This window comes from Ammospiza caudacuta, chromosome 4, assembly GCF_027887145.1.
Source record: "Ammospiza caudacuta isolate bAmmCau1 chromosome 4, bAmmCau1.pri, whole genome shotgun sequence".
NCBI lineage: Eukaryota > Metazoa > Chordata > Aves > Passeriformes > Passerellidae > Ammospiza > Ammospiza caudacuta.
The window spans coordinates 58,048,738-58,070,628 of record NC_080596.1 but is presented as its reverse complement, the minus strand read 5'-3'; the positions used below and the strand labels follow the sequence as shown (position 1 = coordinate 58,070,628).

Here is a 21,891-nt window from a genome sequence, read left to right as displayed (position 1 = left end):
CTGGCTGTGAAAGCGCTGCCCGCTCCGTACCACACGGCTGGGACAGCAGAGGTGGAAAATTGTTATTGGGCAAGAAGGACTGGAAAGAACAGCTTTGCTGCATTTTAAATATGAGGTGTTTGTTTTGGTAGAAGGCGACTTTAGAATGCTAGGGTAGGCCTTAAAAATACTTAGAAGTCCCAGTGAAGAAAAATAATCCGATCGTGTAGCTGCTGGATGCAATGGATGTAATGCAGGAGCTGCAGTTCGCGCTCCCTCAGAGCAGGGGTACAGGGGACTATCGGTGAAGGCGGGAGGGAAGGGAAAAGTTTCAGCCCGTTGCAGGTTTGGAAGGGCTTGTGCAGACCAGTGCCGGCAGAGCAGAGGCTCGGCACAGCCGGGGACAGCGCGGGAATGTCCCAGCCCGGGCGGGATGCGCTGGCTGGGCAGCAGCACAAGCTCTGCTCCCGCGGGCGCCGTGCCAGAGGAGCCCACGCCGGCACCGCCGCTGCTGCCAGCCACTGCACACAACATTGAGCACAGAGGGCTGCTGAAACAAGCAGATAAAATATGTGTTTGGAAAGAGCAAAACAATCAACAAGGGAGCTGGGAAAGCTGGGTGGCCAGGGATTTGGGTGATGGCTTGGATGTGCTTACACAGCCCAGGATCCGTGGGGCAAACCTCTAAGATATTTCCCTGAGCAGCTGGGCAGAGACAGCCATTTCTGAGTGCAATTAACTGCTTCATTACCACCTAAGCAAAACAAACCCATCAATCTCTGCTGCATTTAACAAAATGAGAGACTGATACCAAGATACAAACACTGTGCTGCAGACTGCAGGCATGGCCCACACCCCCCAGCCTGGCACAGTGACTCTGCTGCCCAGACAGTCCCTGGAAGCAGATTTTAGATACCCCACACTATTTCAGTGTGTGACACACACTAGTGAGCCAGCACTCAGCACCCTCATGAGCTGAGCTGCCCCATGGTGTTATAAACACCTGCTGAGATAGAGATGTAGGCCCAAGTGGGAGTAATGGATGTGAGAGCAGAGTTTAGCCTTTTAAGGTCCACCTTTTAAGGTGCCTGTGCTTGATGCATCCAGCAGGTTTTAACAAGCGAAATGAAGGCCAGAGACTGCTTCTCGACAAGAGCAGACTACCAAAGAGAAAGAGAACCTACAGGGTACTGGTCACTTTCAGAGGATTTTCAAGCTGAAGCGCAGAGCCATCCTCAGTTTACATGACACAACACCCTTCTTTACAGCAGCATAGACGTTTCCTACAAGCTCTCTTCTTCCCATCAGACACATCTCTAAATAAGGCTCCAGGTGACAGGCAGGGAGTAAAAGGTCCCCTGGCATGCAGGAGGAACAGGGATAACCGACTCTGACATCCAAGGTTAAGCTTCAAAGGACCACTAAAACATCAGGGTCTGGAGACTTCAGCATCTCTAAAACCCTTGGTCTACTGAGAAGATTAAGCTCTGAGCACAGTAAAAAGAACTGCACTTACCTCTGTGATGAGATACAAGTGATTTATGAAAGGGATTATTCATGGATGCTTGAGATAGCAGGACAGGATCTCGTGTTCCCAAGTATTTTAATAAGCTCTTCTGTAGGATGGAGATAACATACCTACAGCAGTGTGAGGGCACAGTAACCAGTGCTGGTACTGTGGTTGGTGGGGAAAGATCAGGAGCACTGTGCATTGTACAAGGTTAAAATGAGGAAGGAGTTACTGTACAAAATCCTACAGACTCTACTGTGGCACAGTGTTGCAACATCCCTGCTGTGGGGAGGCCCAAAAAAAATGCTCACAACAGCCCCTTCATCCTGAGCCTCTCTGAAAGGATGGACTGGGGCTCAGCAGAAGGGTTGGGGGGCAGAAGCCACTTCTCATGCTCAAGCAGAAGAAAGACATGGCTCCCCTGTCCAGTCCTTCACAGTTGGGTGAGCATATGAATAAATCCCTGTTGTGTACAAAAAAAAAAAGTTTACTTCCATCTTCTATTGTGCCTCACTGTAAGGTCTGTGCAGGGCAGACCACTGTGGTTCCATGCCTGGTTCCTCAGGCAAACCTGCTGCTCTGTGTCCAGCATTTGTGAAGGAAAACAAAGCAGAAGGATCATTTCTTCTCTGGCTGCAGGCAGGGTGTGTGGAAGCAGTGATTCTACACAGCCATGCTCAGCTCCCACATGTGGCACATTGATGGTAGCCAGAGCCCAGCCTGGCCTGTGCAGGAGAGATGTGTTCAGCATGACACCGGTATTAATGAGCACTGCAGGAAATCACAGCCAGCTCACAAGGACAGGAGACTGTTCTTGGCAAACTGGGAAGTGATTCCTGTAGCTGACTGGGCATTGCACATTGGGAGATTTCTGTGCTCAGGGATTTTCCTTCCCTTTAGATACTGGGCTCCTAAACGGGAGTGGGTTCCTCCCTGCATTCCTCTTCCTTGTGTTTGCTCCATTACCTTTCTTGTCCTGCTGCTTCTAACAGCCCAATGCCAGCGTGAGTCCAGCCCCGGGGCAGGATTAGCTCTGGGGTGAAACAGGAAGATGGAGAGCACTGGGTGGCTTTGCCTGTGCTGCTGCATCCCTTCTGTACATCAGCCCATAGAGAAATCCCTCCTCTTGGTAACTTCCTGCCCCAGTTTATAATCTGAGACCACCAGGACCCTGACCTCTGTCACAGGATAGCCCCACTGGGTGCTTATTTCTGCCTTAGTCCCAACATGGGTGGCTGCAACATCGTGCCTGTAAGAAGTACCTGATGTTGTTTGTTAAAAATACTTGTGCTCATAGGTATAAGGGTTCACAGGAGATTTAAACTCTTCTTTCTCACCTCTGTTTGTTCAAGTTGACTCAACTTCTGGCCCATTCTGATTCCCATTAGACCCCTGCCAGGAGGAGCATGGCCTTCCAGACCTGTGCACCCAGTGTAGGCATTTACTGATGGTGTCTGCAACCCTATCTCTGATACATTCAATAGATTGCAACTCTGAACGTTTCCAAGCCCTTGGTCACTCCCATGGCTTTTCCCTCACAGCAAAACACACCAGGAACATTTTTAGTAGGACTCTTGCTCAACACCCTCCCCCAATGAGTTCCATCCTCCTTTGTGCCAGGTTCTTTATCCGTTTTATAAATACCACAAATAAATGCAAACCCTGCAGAGGATGATGGAGCTGAACACCAGCAGCACAAGAGCACAGAGTAGCCAAGAAGATACAATTTGGCAAGAACAGCCTTCCTCTGGCAGCCAATGCTGTGACAACATCTGAACCTTGGGAAGGCACTGGAAAGGCTCCAGGAGCAGCACATGGGGCAGAGGGTTTTATCACATGGAGCTGGTATTCTCAGCAGCTTCTGAGCTGTTTGTTCTCAGAGGAAGTGCTTTCATAATTGCTTGATTTGAGGTTAATGATTTTTCTGTTTAAAAACAACCTAATATTATTTAATGATTGGTAGTTATTTGCACTCTGCAATTAGAACACGCTATGAGAATTATTTGTTGCAGGAATGGGAATTTGAGATTTTCAAGAAGTGAACTTTTTTTTTTTTTCATTTCTTACTGCAGCAATCAAGCAGAAAATACATGTAAAAATATAATCAACAAGCAAAAAGACAACAGCCTCTGTCCCCTCCACCTGCCAAGGAACAGTGTTTCTTTAACACTGGGTGGGAATAGACAAGTAGCACTCCCAATGGGTTTTTCTCTAAGCTCACTGAAAATACCCTCAATGCAGTAGGTAAGACAAAATCTTGCATTTCTCTTGGGAGTTGCTTTTAGCAAAACAGCCTGTGAAAAAAGACCTTTGGGCAGTGTCCCTTGGGCTGTCAGCTCCTTGGCTTCTTTCTCCCTCCAGCCTGGACGGGTCCCAGGTGCCCAGCTCAGGGCTGCAGCACCTGTGGCCTTGTGCCTGGCAGTGGCAGAGGCTGGCACTTGTGTTGGGTATTGTCAGTAAGGACTCAAGATAGCCTTAAGCTTTCACACTTTACATCAGCCTGACTTTTGGATTCTTTACTGCTGCTTTATTTTGGAGTCTTTACTTTGTTCTTGTTCCAGTGTAAGTCAAAAGTTGCATAGAGGCAGCATCTGGATGCAAGTCTGCATCCTCAGGTTTTCACAAAGCACCTTTTGAGACAGACACTAGACACAGCCATATTTCAAACACTCCTTACAGGAAAGATATATGGAAACATTTTCCCTGAGACTCAGTTTAGAGTCTAACTGCAATATCATTCCTTTAAAGAGAAAAAAAGCAAGAGAAAGTGCAGAAAGCAGAATGTGAGGAACAAACATGACAGAAGAACACCTCTCAGGTGTACAGGTGGGCAAGGTTCTCCTGCTTTGTTCTCCAAGCACGGCTGATGTTCTGTTCTGTCCTGAAAGAAACTCTAAAAGACATGACAATGAGAGGGTATAAAAGAGGTCACTGAATTCATTAGTGGTAGCTTTATATTTTGTTCCTAGACACTTGGACCAAGTGGAATTTTCTTCTTTGAACAGAGGTTCTTTACATGTGAAGTATTGCAATTTCCTTCATTTTTTTTTTTTAATTAAGGAAGAGTTATTTCTAGACAAAGAAGTTATAATCACTGGCTCAAACCTGTAAGTTTTGGTCCTTTGTACCTTTCCAGCAGCTACAAGTCCTCCTAGACAAAAGCAGATGATTCAGAGATGGACACCCAGGACTTTTGGACTACTTGGGGTTCAGTTTTTACTGTATAATTTTCCAGTATTTGAGAGCATCATGGAGTCATTTCTTTTAAATATATTTATGAACTTGAAGTGATTATTTTTCTGTTTGTATCTTCAATTATTAATCTCCAGCTTTCTGCAGATAAGCCAAAGAAAGTGAAATCAATTTTAAAAACCAAAACAACACAAAACCAGCAGGCTTTACTGCTGCATAATAAACAGAAAAGCTGCTAGTGAAGCAGCAATCACAAATTATCTTGACCAGAAAAAATAATTATCATCAAGTGCCTCAAAATTTGATCTCAGAGGCTCCCCAAACAGAGAGGAAGATGGCATGGTACAGGTCCTTTGGTGACAAAGCCAGGATAATCTCAGTGCTCTTTACATACCTGACAGGTGCCTTCCCATGACCAAGGATCTGACTGGGACAATCCATGCAGAGCCATTGGCCCAGCCCTGGAATGCGGAGGGACAACTTTCTTCAAATTGTCCAAAAAGGCTGAGGGACTTGCACATAATTTTCAGACACACCTCTTATGAAAGACAGGTATTTTTAACATGTTTTACAGGATATCAGCAGAGAGGTCACCAGTAGAAATACCTTTCAGGGCTAGCTCTTACCATGATCTTCAACTGTACTGATGTGCCCATTGGAACCACAGCCTAACTCCAGCTAAAAACCTGAAAGCTGGCCATTGCTGAAATCTTATGTGGAAAGCAGTCACCTCAAGCACCCTCCCTGCTGCTGTTTTATATCATTTTTATTAACTCAGTGAATTAAAAAGTCATGGCAGTAATACCAACATTTTATTGCCCTGTGAAGAACTATGTAAAAGTGCAAAAATACATAAATAAGACTTTCTACAGTAAGACATGAGTTTAAGTGCTTGCTTAAGTGGTGTGAGTGCCTGGCCTGGGGTTATTTTCAGAAAATAAAATCTCTGTATTATGCGAGGTAGTTACAGCTCAGTAAGCTCTGCCATTCCTAGGCCCAGTGGTCCCTCACACCCTGGGCTGTGTCAGACACCTCATGCTCCTGAGGAAGAGCAGATGGGAGCAGCACTCACAGCTGGACATGAACAGCAGCCCCTCTGCTCACAGACACCCCTCACTGCTCCCCAGGGGCGGGAGGCTGACAGGGCCCCACTGTTGGATGCTTTAACACAGGATTTCCCCTTTTGCAGACAATTTCAGTCAGAGCCCTAAAAGGCTGCTGGTTCTTTGCAGAGAAAAATCGAGAAAAAAAAAATCAGTTTCCTACCTTGGAGTGAAACATGAGGGAAAATCACTCTTTACACTTCAGAACCTTCATGTTTAGTGAAAACAAGAAATGAAATGAGTTCATGAAAGACTAATTTCCCAGTTTGTTTTATGCATGAGCCCCAGCATTCCTAGCACATGCAGTTACAGCTTGTTTTCAAAGAGACCAATTACTTCATTAAAACATCATCTTCACACTTCCAGAGCTGCTTTAACAAGTCTTCTCCTCTTCATCCTTGTAGCCTATTATTTTACCATTTTTTGGTTTAAGAGCAAATTAAAAAAGAGCCAAATGGCAATATCTATAATTTACTAACAGCTATTAAAACCTGAAAATTAGGATCTAGCCTTTCTCCACCACAAAGTAAAGGAATACTGCAGAACTTTAAACACCTTGGTGCAACACCCAGGGCATCTCAAGCAGGATGCTACTGCAGGTACAAGGATACCAAGAGGTTTGAAACAAGCCTGTGCCTGGGAACTTGAAGGGCAAGATCAAGAAACAATAAAGATGAAAGCTCTTTGAGTTGTCTTAATAAGTCACTATGTGCAAGATATTCATGGAGGCCACAGAGTAAGTCTAGTTTATACACAGCAGAAACTGAAAGCTGAGTGATGGGTGAGGCAAAGGGTGAAAGAGAAGAAGGAAAAAGAGCTAAATCCCCTCCAAAAGAAGTCAAAAGGATGCCTACAGAGATGATTTGTTCCAGACAAGCAACATAAGGCATAATTCAGTGAAATGCTGTCATTAGAGTCCACAGAAAGCTCTTGACTGCAGCACAAACCTTGGTTCCAAATGAAGACATTTGAGGCATCACAGTCCCTGTGAGGAAGCAGAAAGCAGGAGTCTCCATCCTGCATGTGCAGAGTGCTGCAGTCCTGGCGCTGGCAGGGAGATGCTATCGGGGTTGCCACAGAAACGGCGGCGCAGCCCCAGCAGCAGCTTTGACTTTGCAGGAGCTGAGAGCTCAGCGAGGCTCTGAGAGCTGGCTCCTGAGCTCCAGGCAGGGCTGGGATGGGGCTGTGCTTGAGGCGTCCCACCTCCCCACCCGAGTACAGGCACAACCACACACAGCCTGTTCCCTCCTCCTTCCTTTCAGCTCAGACAACGCACACAGAGGTCACTCCTCACCCATCACTTCCATCCAGGTTCCCCTCTTACATACCTGACATGCTCCGTGACAGCTTTTCAGTCTGAATGTTCTGGACAGGGGTATTCCCTGGAAGCAGAGGTATTTTACTGAAGTTCCTTTCACTGCAGAGGAAGCCTTGATATCCACCTGCTTTTACAAACCCAGAGAGAGCTGGAAACGCTGTACAATTTGTACAGACCTAGAAAGGATCACTCCAGAGTTGACTGTAATTACTTTTTTCCCCCTGGAAACAGGAGTAATTCAGAAGGGAACTGTCATACAGGAGAGTCCAGCACCAGGTGAATTATTGCTGTCTTTGGCAATGCTGCTCTTACCTTATTATCTTCTTCACTCCCATTGTGATATCCCCAACAGGAAAACTGCTGTGAAACATAATGTATTCTGGAGAAATTCCCTTTTTGATTAAGAAGTCCCTTTAGGATTGATTTCTACTGTTCACTTATTCATACACCTGAAGGCAGCATTATTTGCCCATAAACATTATGCATGTTAATTCAGATACAATCTCACATTTGTGTGCAGGTTTCTCATCAAGTTTCCCCATTGCTGCACCACTGAAGCCAAGACCCCAATGTAATGGAGCTGTAACGTTTTCTGTTCAGTGAAATGGCATCCCAGAGCCATGCAGCATTAGGTCCACTGGAAAAGAAAATTAATTCCCATAAAACCTTTAACAGCTGTATCTCATACAGGGGGCAGAACAAAGCAGCACTGGGCATTTATATTTCCCAAGGATAACTGTGCACAGAGATCCAAGGAGCACTGTTTTCATTGCAGATTTGTATCCCCCACAGGAAAGATTATTCAGATGTGACACAGGCAGATCAAACATGCCTGATGACTGAAGTGGCCATTGACACAAGATATTTTGGGAAAGGAGATTTTCAGCTGGTGGCAAGAGATAGCACGAGGCAATGCTAAAGTGACAGGCTGGTATTCCAGCTTTGATTTACCACCCCTTCACTGTATGGGTGACTTCCATCTTCAAATTTAAGCTCATTTCTTTCACATTTTTTGCAAAATGAGAAAGAGTTAAGGCCAGTTTGTTTGACAGGATGGCAGCTGTCACTCTATGTAAACAGACCCCAGAATGAAAGAGCAATCCAGCACATGGAAGTAGAAAGTCCTGACACTTTAATTATCTGAAGAGATTACAAGATGAAAGTCTTTCTTGAGGCAAATGTATATTAGTATTGATATAGTCATTGTGCTTTTCAGTAAGAGAAATAGGAGTCTGTATTTACATAAGAAACTATAGTGTCTGAGATCTTTAAATATCATATTTATGGAAATGATTCTGAATTACAGCATTTACAAAATAAAAACAAGCTTAAATAAATATTCAGTGCATTAATTAAGATTTTTTCCACAGAAGCAACTTTTTGTGCATATTTATTTCACAATTGAAGTTTGTTGCAATTTTTTTATCCTATAAAAGAAGCATTAAATTTCTTGCGTGTTTTTCTGTTTTTTTCTTCCTAAAAATAAAACTGCAATAATCATTGCAATGTGAAGCCTGAGATTTAAGCCTGAATAAGTATCATTGCTTGCACCACATTACCCATCTCCCACCAATCACCCAGCCCATGCCTTTCCAAACTCTGGTGAATGCAGACACTCCAACCCAAGAGTTTCACGAGAAGGATTTCAGGGATGTAATAATAATAACAAATATAAATAAGTGAGGATAACACATCAGAGCTGACATTGTCTACAAACAGCATCATAAGGCTTGTGCATTACACATCAACTAAGTGAAGCTGTTTCATCTGAATCAAAATGACAGTAGTGCCAAACTGCAGCACCCTTATATGGCTCATTAACACTGAACAGTAAACCACTGAGCAAAGAGAATGTCCCCAAAAAATAAATAAACTTAAAAACAAATTAACACTGGCCAGTTTTGCCTTATCAGTTTGAGTGACGACCTTTCTCAGGCGTGATACCACAAACAACTTCCTCACCCATTTTGGTATTTCTCACTTTGAAACAGTGTGTAGTGCCACAAGTCAGGAAAGGGGGCACAGCAAAGAGCTCTTGATCTCGTTTCCTCTGTAACCACAGCACACACTGCCTTGCTTTTCATGTGGCCAACTCAAAGCAGGTCCAAATGCCTTTGAAACCTCAGTGCTCAGGGAGCTCTTACTGCAAATAGTTCGTGCAAGATCATAGCATGAATCTGTGTGAGTCTCATTTCTTTCCTCTCTGAGTGGAGATAACAATTATTCCCTGGTGTTTCAAATAAATATAAATGTCTTCTGAGTTGTTAGCATGAGTGAAGTACCAGTATGCACTATTTTACATGGTTACTCTGCCAAATGTGGACAACAAGTACTCTTCTCTGGCTGACCATTCTGTAAGACCTTTTGGATATCTCATTACATATTTGCCTTTTAAAAAAACCTCAGTATGTAAGAAATAATTTTTAAAATATTGTCTACTAAATTTTGCTGCCAAACTTTCAAAAATATCTATTTTAATATGAATTAATTTATTTGGTAACCACTTCCTCTGAAATTTGTTAAGTTTAAAATGCTGATATAGAAACCAAACTTCTGCGTCAGACTTTATTAACAGGATTTAGCATAAATGATTCAGATTATAAATACTTCCAAAATTCCAAACTATGGAAATGGAAGTTGAAAAAATTCTTAGAAGACAATTTGGAGTTATTGCTCTGCTTGGTAAATAAGAGGCAACAGAAATATATTGTTTTAGGGCCTTCAGGGCTTCCTATGGGACTCACTGAAAATTTTGCCTTTGTAAATATTGAATAGAGATTTGCAATAGATTTGCTTTTTTTAATCCTAGCATAGGTAGCAAAAATCTAGACATGGGGAAGTTAAATGGCAGCAGGTGGGAGTGTGCTGATGCCCACAGCCATGCTGGGATTCCAGTGGGCACAGGAGCGTCTGAGCTTTGGGACCGATCCACTGGGGATGGACTAATTAACTGTCTACTCTGTTCCTAGCATGTAAGATAAGCAGCAATGCCTGTTCAATTCTCTGAGCTCTATTTCCTTCCACACAGTGCATTTGTTCTGCATATGGCATCGTAACATTAATGTTATAAATTTATGGAAGACTGTCCTGTAGCCTCAGAGCTACAGACGCCTCGTAGTTCCCTTTAGCAGCTTAGTAAAATGCAATAAAAACTGTCTGTACAAAATTTATAATAATGGATGTCAAAGCCTACGTGCCCTCACTGGGTCCCTCTTTCAAGTTAATTCTTGGCTTAGGTCAAATATATCAGTCCATGTAAGACTCCAGAAGACACAGCAGTAGTTTAATTTGTCAGATACCAGCTCTGTCACTATAGAAAGGAGTGACATGGAACATGTAACAGTGAGTGCAAACACGGACAGGCTTCATCTGGCCATAACGAGGTAATGGAGCAGAGTGGGAGGAACAGCGGGAACAGAAGATCTGAAAAACAAGAGGGAAAATTTCTCCTCAGTTCCTCTGAAGAACAGGATGGGACAAAATTCATTTCAAGGGAGGGGAGAGAAGATTGTATGAGCTGGCACCAGCACCGTCCTCAGCACAGCAAGTGAAGGGCCCCAGCAGGCAATCCCCACCCAGCTTATCTGGCCAGGCTCAGTCCCTCTAGTGAGGGTGCCCAGCACTGACAGCAGCCAAGGCTGGCCCGTCCTCTGCAGCACCTTCAGAGGTGCAAAGAAGCATCTCTCCCTTGGTTTTAAAGAAAGGCTAGGGGAATACTTGTGAATACCTCTGAATTTCATACTCCTGCAAGTCCACTACATGGTTAAAGAAGCAGCTTCTTCCTTTCTAACTTGTACCCCCAGCCAGCAAGTGAAATGGGATTGCAGATTTCTGGCTTCCTGTGGTACATGACTGCTTTTTTCTCTCTTGCTCCCTCTTCCACCCCCACAAACTTGCAAAGCAGCAGCCCTACACACAAGAGTGATCCTCCAAAGGTTTGGAAAGACAGCAAAGGGACACCCTGTCATGCAGCTGAGCTGTGTGTGCATCACACCTGGCAGTGCAGGCTGCCCTGGCTCCTTAGAGCTTACAGCAATAGTCCAGAGTGACTCTGTTGGGGTGGGGAGTGTTCTAGGATCTCATCAGGGAATTCTGCTTTTAGCTTTATACACTTATTGCTGTATAAAAGTCGAACCCCTCCCCAGTCCTTTGTAAACATAAGCTGAGAGCTGGCAGCCCAGGCACACAGAAGCACCTGTGAATTGAGAACCCTGGCTGAGTGTGCACATTTTGCTGTGCAGCCAGGTTCTGTGGTGCACATGAATTTGCTGCTGGCTTTGGTGGGAGCTCCTCACAGCCCTGAGTGAGTCATTACCTTGCCACAGCTCCTGCAGTGGTGCTTCCTGCGAATGACTGTGAAAGGAGCCTTGCATGCAGTGCAGTAGCTGCAGACTTCATCAGGAACCCAGTCAGGAGGATCTGGCAGAAACACAGCAACAAAAGGGAATCAATCAAAGGGGAATGAAACCAAACATGTGATTACCAGATCCACAAGGAAGTAGGGAGAGTAAAATATAACAGCAGCTGCTTTCATCTGCATTTCTCCAAGTGCTTTGCAAACAGTAGCTGAGTGAGTAGATGCCCAGGAGGGCTCAAACTCCTCTCTTCTCTGCCAGGCACTCAGCTTTGAGCAGAGCAGATCAGGCATTAAAATGGCAGCTTTGAACTCGAAATAAAATCTATCTTAGTCATATGCAAGTCCAGGGAAAAGAAGAGAAGCAAAATAAAGCAAGAAGACAAGAGATTATTAAAGCAGAGCTGAATCACAAGTGTTTTTGTCAGTGCCACCACCATCAAAACAAGCTTAGAGCTGAGATCATTCCCAGCCTCTTCAGCCTTCCCTCCAGAAAGGCCAACTGCTTTTCTTCAATTAGGCAAGCAACTGTACAGGTAATAAACCCAAAGCCTGATTACCATCTGTTCAATTATTAGGACTCTTCCTGGAAGTCACCAGTAACTACAGCAAAACCACAAAATCAAGTGTACATAGCTCAGCAGAGAAAGAACTTGCCCATTACCACAGACAGCATGTTTCAGTTGTTTATGTCTCCTGTGAGCTCTCCAACCTCCCATAAAAGACAAGCAGGGAAATGATTTGGTTTTGGCAAGGCAGAAGGTATTGGGCTCCCTTCTGTCGAGCTCTTTCTGCTCATGACAGGCTGACATGACCTCAGAGTCTGGAGTTACAAGTGTAGAAATGATGAAGCTGACTGCTTAATCAAGTTGGTAAAAATCTAATGAGTGCAAAGCAAGTTCTGTCCAGAAGGAATCCATGGACAGGGTGAACATGAACTTCTGGGTGTATTTATCAAAGTTCCCTGCATGCAGCTCCTTTTTTACTATTATTTACAATTTGCAAGCCATGCAATTGCTGATTTATAAACCTGACAAGCAACATCCCTGCCTCAAGGAGCATACTATCAAACAACAAAATATATGGTGCAGTTGATGCAGAGGTTAAGAGGACTATAGCTACAGGCAGAAAGATAATTAAATGAAAAATCCACTGGTTTGTTCCAACATAACTATGACCAGTTTTCATGTGTTTGTCACATTGCAACATTTGTCAAATTAAAAGTACAAAGGATATAGCATTCAATATAAGAAACTGCTCAAAAAGCAGATTAGTAAAAACAAAGAGAACTTAAAACTTGACTCAGCTTTTGTAGGCTTCTCTAAACTACTTTAGAGGTTGAACCAGCTTAAGGAAGTTATCCTTCACTTAATGAGCACATCAGTCTGATAAAGGTTACACCTACAGGGACAGTAACCAAACCCAGAAGTTGATGTGCAGAGAAATTACTGATGTGGTGGACAAAAAGGAGATTGCACAGAGAAGCCTTCACCTCATCCCTGAGAGCAGTTCACCAGAAAATGTTCTCTGGGGACCCAAGGCTACAAATCCCTGGTTCAAAGCAGGGTTTCCTTCAGCAGCAGGGACATACAGGACTGCCAGCTTAAGCCAAGCATTAATAACAGTGCAGCCAAGACATGTTGCTTTCTACTTTTTTTTCCTTTCCTGCCATCTCCCAAGGCACTACATGTATCTTGCCCAGTGAAAATTACTCCCAATATCAGTTTATGATGTAGATTTTGAAAACTTTGTCACTTTCTCTGATCTGAAACCATGGCAAGCCTGATGGAGAATCCCCATGTTCTCCATCCCGGAGGCCCTTTGGGTTATCACATATACAAAAGGCAAAGATATGAACCAATAACAATGTTCCTGTTTAAAACTTGTCTCTACATAGATTATGTTTCCAGGGATTAAACTATCCATTGATTCTCACTCATTTTGAACACAGCAAAAATTTAGGAAATTATCCAAGCTCTGTGCCACCAGGTCTCCCTCTGCAGGTCTGGTGGAAGCAGGCTTGGTTAAGATGCTCAATTTGATACTGATGCTTTATAAACTGCATTGCAGGGTGGGCTACCAGGTTCAGAGAGTTATTGATTTTAATATTCACAGAAAAGCCACAAAGCACAGGCCCTTTCTGTACCCCCTGCAGCATCCCAATGTGATGTGCCACTTCTGCAGCAGCTGGAGCCATCATCACTCCTTCCCTCAGATCACAGCTAGGTCACACACATTATAAGCCAGCACAAGCCCACCCCAAAGACTCTGGGACTCATCAGCAGAAAGCAGCTTTCTTATCAGCTGCTTAATTTTTATTTTATTTTTTAGTTTCCTTGAGGGGCTTTTTTTGTGGAGGAAAGAGTTATTTTTTCTTCCCCCCCTATATTTTTCTGTTGTTGCCCATTGAAGTGCAATGCTGAAAAAGTTATTTTTTAATTGATCTTACATAGATTTTTCTCCATGCTAAATAGAAAGACTAACTGCAAAAAAAAACCCCAAAGACCCCAGCCGCCTCAAAAAACCAAAACCAAGCAAATAAACAAAAACAAAAAAAAACCCACCCAGCAAATTTTGATAAACAATGACCTCAAACTAACAATAATCATATAAGCTGTAATTAACAGTTACAGAATCACTTGACAGACAGATGAATTAATCTGAAAACTTTTGTTATTGTAACTTGGTTTTCATAAAAAATAATTCACAACTTCTTGGCAATGTATAGAAACAGCACAACCCTCTCCACAGAACACTCTCCCACAGCAGAGGGAATCTCTCTGCCTCCACACTGGTGTCACCTCAGCTGATTCACTGAATGTGAGTGTCACTAGGGTGGCCAAAGGGCGCATTTCCCCAGACAGCGACTCATCAGCAGGGGGGCACAGCCAGTCCCGTGCCCCTTGCCTCAGGGGTTTCATGCCCTCCCAGGTGCTCACACCAAGATCTGCTGCGCTGCAGCACACCCCCAAATAGTAACATTTGGTTATGTAACAGCTTTTAGCATTCAAACTGCTCTACAAATGTAATTGCTTTAATCCTCATCACCCAGCTACAGTCAGTGTGTGGGGAGAAATCAGGAGAGGGATGTCTTGCACAAAATGAAAGCGGTGCAGCACTGAAGTGACATTTGAAATGGGGAACTCTGGGCCACTACCCCAAAGCCTTTCCTTCCAGCTGACTGAAAACGGCCTTACACTGACTACAAACACAGAGCTGTGAGAGTTAGAAATGCAATGCAGTGCTGGAGTGGAGCTGAAGTGCTCACCCTGGCAGGAAGGATAAAGTCCTGGTTAGGTCTCCCTGAGCCCATACAAGAAGCCCCAGTGGATGCCACCCCTTGGTTCCCTTCCCCAGGCTCATCTCACTCAACCTTGGGAGCAGCCCCTGACTTACACACATCAACAATTGAGTCACTGAGCTTTTAATAGAACAGGCTATTGAAATACTCTCTGAAGAGCCCTCTCCTGAGGGGAAAAGCTTCCATGTGAGGAGCAGAGAGTGCGTTACACGAATTAAACCCCGAGCACGAGCCTGGAGCTGTGCTGGGAGCAGGGCAGCAGCACTGCACCCACAGGCTTTTTATGTTACACTCCTTCTCCAGGCTATGCTGCTCCATTAGCTCTGCATGCTGCAGCAAATAGCAACATCCAGTCTCTAAAGCATTATCTGCCTGTGCTTCAGGGATTTGGACAAGGAAGGGAGGGCAAACCTTGTTCCTGGGCTAATTGGCCCAGTGCTTTATCATGCAATGAGAGTTTGGAGAAGTCTGCTGGGAAATGGATGAAGTCCACAGCACAAACATCAAAGAGGAGGAGGAAGGGAAGGAAGGGATTAATGAGACAGAATACAGATATAAATTTTAGAAGAAAACATTAAAAACATGCACAGGAAAAAAGGCAGAGAAATGAAGAGAAACAAGTATTTAAATGAATAAAAAACAAGTTTAGAGAAAGGAAAAAGCACAAGATAAAATTAAATAGTGTTAAGACTGAAAAAGGCTCTTAACAATTCAAACATCTTGCATAACAATTTCTCATAAATCATGAAATTTTAGTCTTTCTATTTATTGTGTAGCTTTTAGCATTCTCCTTTACATGTGTATGCTACCTCATTAGGTAAATACATTTTCTGCTACTGGAGTTAAAAGTCAGGTAAATCCAAGATGCTGGAGCTTTAAGAAAACCATAATCATGGACAAAATATCACAGACACCGTAAACTATCAAAAAGAACACATTAATTGGGCGTTAAATATGTGCATTATACCTAATGCAGTCCCATCTAATCTTAGAAAACCAAGATGATCCTCTCTCTGTCTCAGAACCCAAGAGGAAGAGAACACGGACCCAGGTCTATCTGCTGTGTGATGACTGAAACATTAGCCCAGAAAGCTGAAGATTTTCTGTGGTGCTGAGACACAAGAGACCAATGCAGAGAGAGAAACAACCCCAAAAGTTGTTGGAGCTTGCAGAAGGCCTAGGCCAGCAAATGTGTACTCTGGTAGGAAACAAAACAGAAGCAAGCACAGCACAACTCCCTGCTGAAGAGCAGCTGCTAAACCCTAAACTGTGGTGTTTTTGTTACAGCCAGACAATTCAGGGAAAATACCCCTTTCTGCACCTTTTGTTTTTATCCAATGTTCCTAACGAAGAACTCCAACTTAAAAGTTCCTCTTGCATTAGATTTCAGAGCACATAATGCAAAATAACCCTGATTACTCCAAACTGAGCTGCAGAGTGCTGCTCCCACAGCATCCTGTGGAACTGCCATGCCTGCAGCAGTCACACCATTACTTTCTCCACTGCCAAAAGGGTCAGATGGGGCTGCTGGAGCTCTCTGAGCAAAGCAGGATTGTAAATTCTCACAGCTTTAAGCACAGAAAGTTGAAAACTACGGTGGCTTGACTTTACCCCTCACTTCAACTGCCACAGTAAAATGAACCTTTTTTGTTCCTCATCACATCTGATTTTCCACGTCATTCTGGGCAATCTCTGACTTTGATGTAAGATTTCTACCAGGCAATTGTACCAAAGTAATTTTTGTCCTTGCTCAGAAGATTCAGTGCTGATTACAGCCAGCTTGACATTTTTCAAAAAATAAATTTTTATGCTGAATATAATTTGATGAAAATTTTGGGGCTAAGGGAGAAAAGAGGTACATACTTCTTAGCTTCAGCTCTGGTCAAATGGCTTTGTTAGGATGGAATTTCTGTGCCAATCTAGAAAGCTTTCACCAAGACACAGAGCTTTGCAAACTTGGGCTCAAGCCTCTGCTCTGCCTGATTCAACATCACCTTGAATGATGTCCTGTGTCCATTCTGTCCAGGTACATGATCAGCAACTAATTCTTTGGGCAAATTAATTATTTATATAAAATGGAGCAACTCTCATAGAAAACACTGGTTTCCATTGAGATATGGGTCAAATCTTTACTTTAAATCAGATGGAGCAGAGACTTGAGTCTTCCATATAACCATTAGTAGGAATATTCTCTTACCAATCTTTATAATACAGAGAAGTTGATAATGTAGATCTACATAAAAACATACCAGAACACTCAAAACACATTTATTAGACAAAACCTAATCAAAATCTCAGTTATGATGTTACAGAATTGATTAAGTCTGTTCTTTACAGTATTTAGGGGATTCTTTACAGTATTTAGGGGATGTTTTCCCATAAGTGCTGCATGGAATTCTCCACAAGTTCCACATAGTGCCAACAAAGAGGGATAGTCTGAGAAGGGAAAAGGCTCTGAGCAAGTTCTTAAAGCCTAAGTCAGATTGAATTATTTCACTACAACCTAAAACCTGTAAGAATCCTGTAATTCTACATGCATGAATAAATATGTTCAGTTGATTATAAAACATTGCCTCCATATGGAAATTTGATTCCTCTCTCACACAGTGTAAGCAGAGCTGCTGACAAAGGAAAAAGTGAAAAGTTATGTGGACAGAACATGTTTGGCCAATTAAGTGTGCAACAGTTTAACTTCTTTCATTCACAAGGTGTTGCTGGTCATCATCATAAATAACAGAGGCACAGGCAAAAAGAGGACACAAGAAAAACCGAAGCATTCAGCTGGGTCTGACAGCTATCTCAGAGCCATGGTGATTAGATTCTGCACATACAGGAGCATGGGTGGGTTTTTCTGACCCAGGGACTTATAATGCAACAAGAACAAGGGGCTGAGCCTGTGAACTTCTGACTTTTGCTTGTGCTGCTGGATAGAGAGCAGTCAGGGCCTGTGACCAAACAGGAGAGGGTAGGATGGCAAGGGATCAGGGAGGAATAGTGTGTGCTGTGAAGCAAACAGATGCTAACACTACTTGGCACAAGCAGGTATTTGTACTGGCAGCCACAGCAAATCCATTATGTCTGCAGTTTTTAGGTGCTAGCAAGCAAGGCAGTTCTGTGCAGATGCTAGAGAGATAAGGAGTGAAGATGCAGGTATGGCTGCAGAGACAGCTGAGATGCTACAGCAAATATTTTCATGGAGCACCAACAGCTTCATAATGCTTGCTGGCTTCCTTGAGAAAAAAATTTCAGATTTCTAGATATCTCACGCTAGGACAAGAATTATAACTCACTTTCTTAGCCTGCCTTTAACTTCATTAAATGGGAAATCTAAAATATTCACATTTCCCTCAGTTGTAACAGATCAGTCCTCCTGAGTAATAAGTTATCCCAAAATACATGTCCAGTAAAACTCAGATTTGCCCATCTTTAGTATTAAAATCATCAAACTCACAAGGATAAATGTAATGCTCCCAAATATGGTGAGCAGGGTCACACTTATGCTTTATCTCATTAACAAACTGATAAATGAAAACAATAAAAGGCAATAATTTTGAAGTCAAAAAATTTAAGTCACTCTGTGTGTGTGCACACCTATGTATACACATGGGAATCTGCTAAGCAAATACAAAGGTTTTCTGTTAGGACTAGAAATATGATGCCAGATGCATAAATGGCAGAAAGACACCAAACTTCTACTTCCCTGGTGTTTCTAAAGTTGTACTGGATATTAAGAATGACATAGCTCTATCCTGATGAGGGATGCATTGACACTGGGTTAAATAAGAGCAATTTTCTTACATTTTCAAGGTTTCCTTTACATTGTGTGTGACCTGTGCTGCCCACTCTCAGTCAGCTCTCATCCAGCTGTGCTTTGTCCAAGCTGGAGCCCAGGAACTTCCCAGCAAGGTTCCTCCTGTGCTGGTTTGTAGCTCACCAGGGCACAGGGAGAAAAGGCAGTCCCATGGAAGTTCCAGCACACAGGCCCTGTCTGCTGTTACTGCAATTCAGAGCCCAACCTTTTTGCCCAGTTGTAGCCTGCCACTACAATTTGCTTTGAGTTTATACACAGAATTTTGTATCCCACTTGCCATCACTTCCATCATACAACCAGGACAAGAAATTCAACTATGTTTAAAAAAAACTTATTGAATATTGCATAAATTAATATTCTACCATAGGAAAATAAAATTGTTTTACACTCTCTGCCTATAAATATATATAATTTTTTAATACTCCATGAAGTATAAATGTATATACTTTCTTGACAAAAATCTTAGAGCATTAGGACACCAAAGATTAACATATGGACCATAGGCTCATGCTTGTTTTAGAATGCCAATTAAGCTGTAGCTTATTGTATTTCAACCTTCAGAAGGTCACAGGATTTAACTCTTAAACCCTTGCCAATGTCAGTTGGCTCATAATAAATATTCATATTTGTTTTATGTCCTAGACCAGCTGGTGGGTTTTATATACAATAAGAATGAAAAGTCTGACAAAAACAAGTGATTCATCTTCATAATGTGAGTAGAGGCTAAAACCTTCAGTACAATCTTAAGGCCATTTATTTGTTCAGGTTGCTGGGCTTGCTTTCCATTTTTGAGGTTTTTTTAAAATTTGATTGAATACAATCTAAAACATTTGCTACATTCAGTTAGAGGGATTTATTTGGTAATAGGGAAGAGCTTTCCTGGCCGGTAGCTGGCTGGACCTTCTCAATTTGATACATACTCTGCCACAATGGCAGAAGGAAAGAGCTATGATGTGCTCCTTTGCTTTCAATTGTTTTCACTTTCAGTTGAACTAATTGAGTGACCTGAGGTATAGAACTGAAGTACAAAAAAGGAATCAATTAACTTTGATGCAATGCTCTCAACCTTTGCTTGATTACCCTTACAGTGATAACTGTGGTGTATTCCAGTACTCCTGTTGATGGCCCCTGACCCAGATTTGGCCTGAAGGACAAACCCACCAGGCTCACTGCAAGAAACAGGGAACAATGTTCAAGCAGCAAAAGTTGCTTTATCCACCAGACATCTTCAACCTGCACCCAAACAACACCCAGGGGCTGTTCCTTCCACAGTGGCCAGCAAAAACAAGACACGTGGGGAGGTGCTGTAAGGGGAAAAAGGCACATGGCTGCTGAGGTTAAAATCTTGGTGGGAGTTTATGCCTCATGCTGGATGCCTTAGGGATGGCAAAACCACGTATCCCATTAGCTGTCCCTGCATACCTCAGCAGAAAAAGTCTGTACAGTGTTGCCAGCAATGACAACTTGTGATCTGAAAGGACAGGTATGTGTATTGGAGGTGAGGGATATTTCCAAAGTTCCCACAAATTCAGCAAATTGACCCACATCAGATGCCCTTTTTAGTAGCCTTTCTGTGACTTCTTGTGTTATGGAAGGTGGAGCTCATCTCCATATTCCTCAGCATCCTGTGTCTCTTTGGGATACACAATAAAATTCCTGCCCATCAGGAATGGAGCCAAGTTACAGCAGACTCCACTCTTCAGTTTACACAGCCAGAAGAGCTACACTGGTTTGTAGGTATTTATAGCATAACCACTTACACATAAGCCAAGGGAGGCTCCCAGAGAAAGCCTGCAAGGAGACTGGTGCAGGCATGGCCAAGCCCCCCACAGTGAGCCTGTGTGAGCACCAAAAGCAGAGTAACTGCAGGAGCACCTGCTATTGGCTTGGTTTAGAGGATATGTTAGCATGGGACACCATTGGCCAAGGCAGCCAAGCTCATCCTGGCATCCACATCTATTTATTCCAAGGGGACTTACTTATCCCACAAAGATCTACTTTCTACCATGCAGGCACATATAAAACACGTGCTATTCTGGAATAAAGGTGCAGGCAGGGGGTTGCTTTTGTTGAAGTTATCTCATATGCTATAAATACTACATATCTGGTTTTACCACTCACTTAGGGCAGGGACATAAATGATTCACACTGCCTGGGTGCTGCAGGGCCTTTTGAAGCTCCAAAGATTCCCCTTTACTGTGTTGGCCAGAACATCACCTAAGTAGCCAGACCATGGTCCTCTTATTTCAGTAAATAACATGCCAACCCACCTCTCCAAACATGAACCCTTCCCCATGACAATACCAGCTGCCATGAAAGGCTGAAGAACCTTAAAAGCTGAGCAACATGCCAGGGAAAAAAAAACTTTTACATTTTGCTGTGACAAAATGCACATCCACTGTGAGAGGGTTATGCAGCATCCTGCAGTTCAGAATAACTGGCTTTCAAATTCTGTAAGTCAAACTCACCAAGAGCATCAGCATCGATCCAAAACAAAAGAGAAAGAATTGAGAAGTGGTAGAGAAGGAATAATCTTGCACTCTTTTGCAATACAGCCCGTACATGGCAAGGATTTTGCTTAAAGATTTGTTCCTTCCTGCACCTTCTGTGACATTCTGAATTACAGCACAATAGAAAAATCAATTAAAATGACTACTGAATAGTTCTTTATCTGCCTTCAAATCATCTTCCCGCAGAAGAGATAATATTTCTACAGTGCATTATATATGAATCAGCCCTGCTGTTCTAAATAGCTTAGATTTTTTAGCCTGCAGCTTGAGAAGGGTAAGCAAGCAAACCATGGGTTTTATATAAGCACAAAATAAGTTATAAATAAGTAGCATTTCTCTAAAATCTGATCTTTAAGAGTTCTTTTTTTCCCTCTGTGATTTCTGATCTTTATTACAAATTACATGAACCAATATTTCTTTTCTGTTGGTCACCACCCTCCACATGCAAGCAGAGGCACACACTGCTTATCACCCAGCTCTGTCATCCTGCATTCCAAACCTCTCACTGGAACGACAGTAGTGTACATGGACAAATATATAGCAATAAATCAAAGTTTTAAAGCACGAGGAAATTACTGCACACTTGAGTTTCTGGGAAGCTCAGGGACAGTTTCATAGCTGATGGTTGTCTTGTACTTCTCACTTGACCACAGACATATTATGGCTCTGGTAATTGGGCTCCTGGTGCGCTGAAACCACCACTTATCCTTGAAGATCAAAGCTGATTGCTTTCTTGTTTGCTCTATCTCATATATTTCTTTTCTTATTCTTTGACTGCAAGTGCTCTGATATATTTTAATCCATTTTTTATAC

At 42.9% G+C, this 21,891-nt stretch overlaps 1 protein-coding gene across 4 annotated transcripts in view; it reads right to left on the bottom strand.

Annotated features, from left to right (window-relative positions):
• Positions 1-8,226: 8,226 nt before the first annotated feature.
• ZFYVE28 (zinc finger FYVE-type containing 28) overlaps positions 8,227-21,891 on the bottom strand; it is a 113,680-nt gene continuing 100,015 nt past the window's right edge. For all 4 annotated transcript variants that reach the window (XM_058803372.1, XM_058803373.1, XM_058803375.1 and 1 more), the window contains 2 exons: positions 11,418-11,521; positions 8,227-10,525 (listed from right to left, as the gene is read on the bottom strand). In XM_058803372.1, the coding sequence (XP_058659355.1) occupies positions 10,394-10,525; positions 11,418-11,521 (236 nt within the window). In that variant the 3' untranslated portion in view covers positions 8,227-10,393. The remainder of the gene's footprint in view (positions 10,526-11,417; positions 11,522-21,891) is intronic.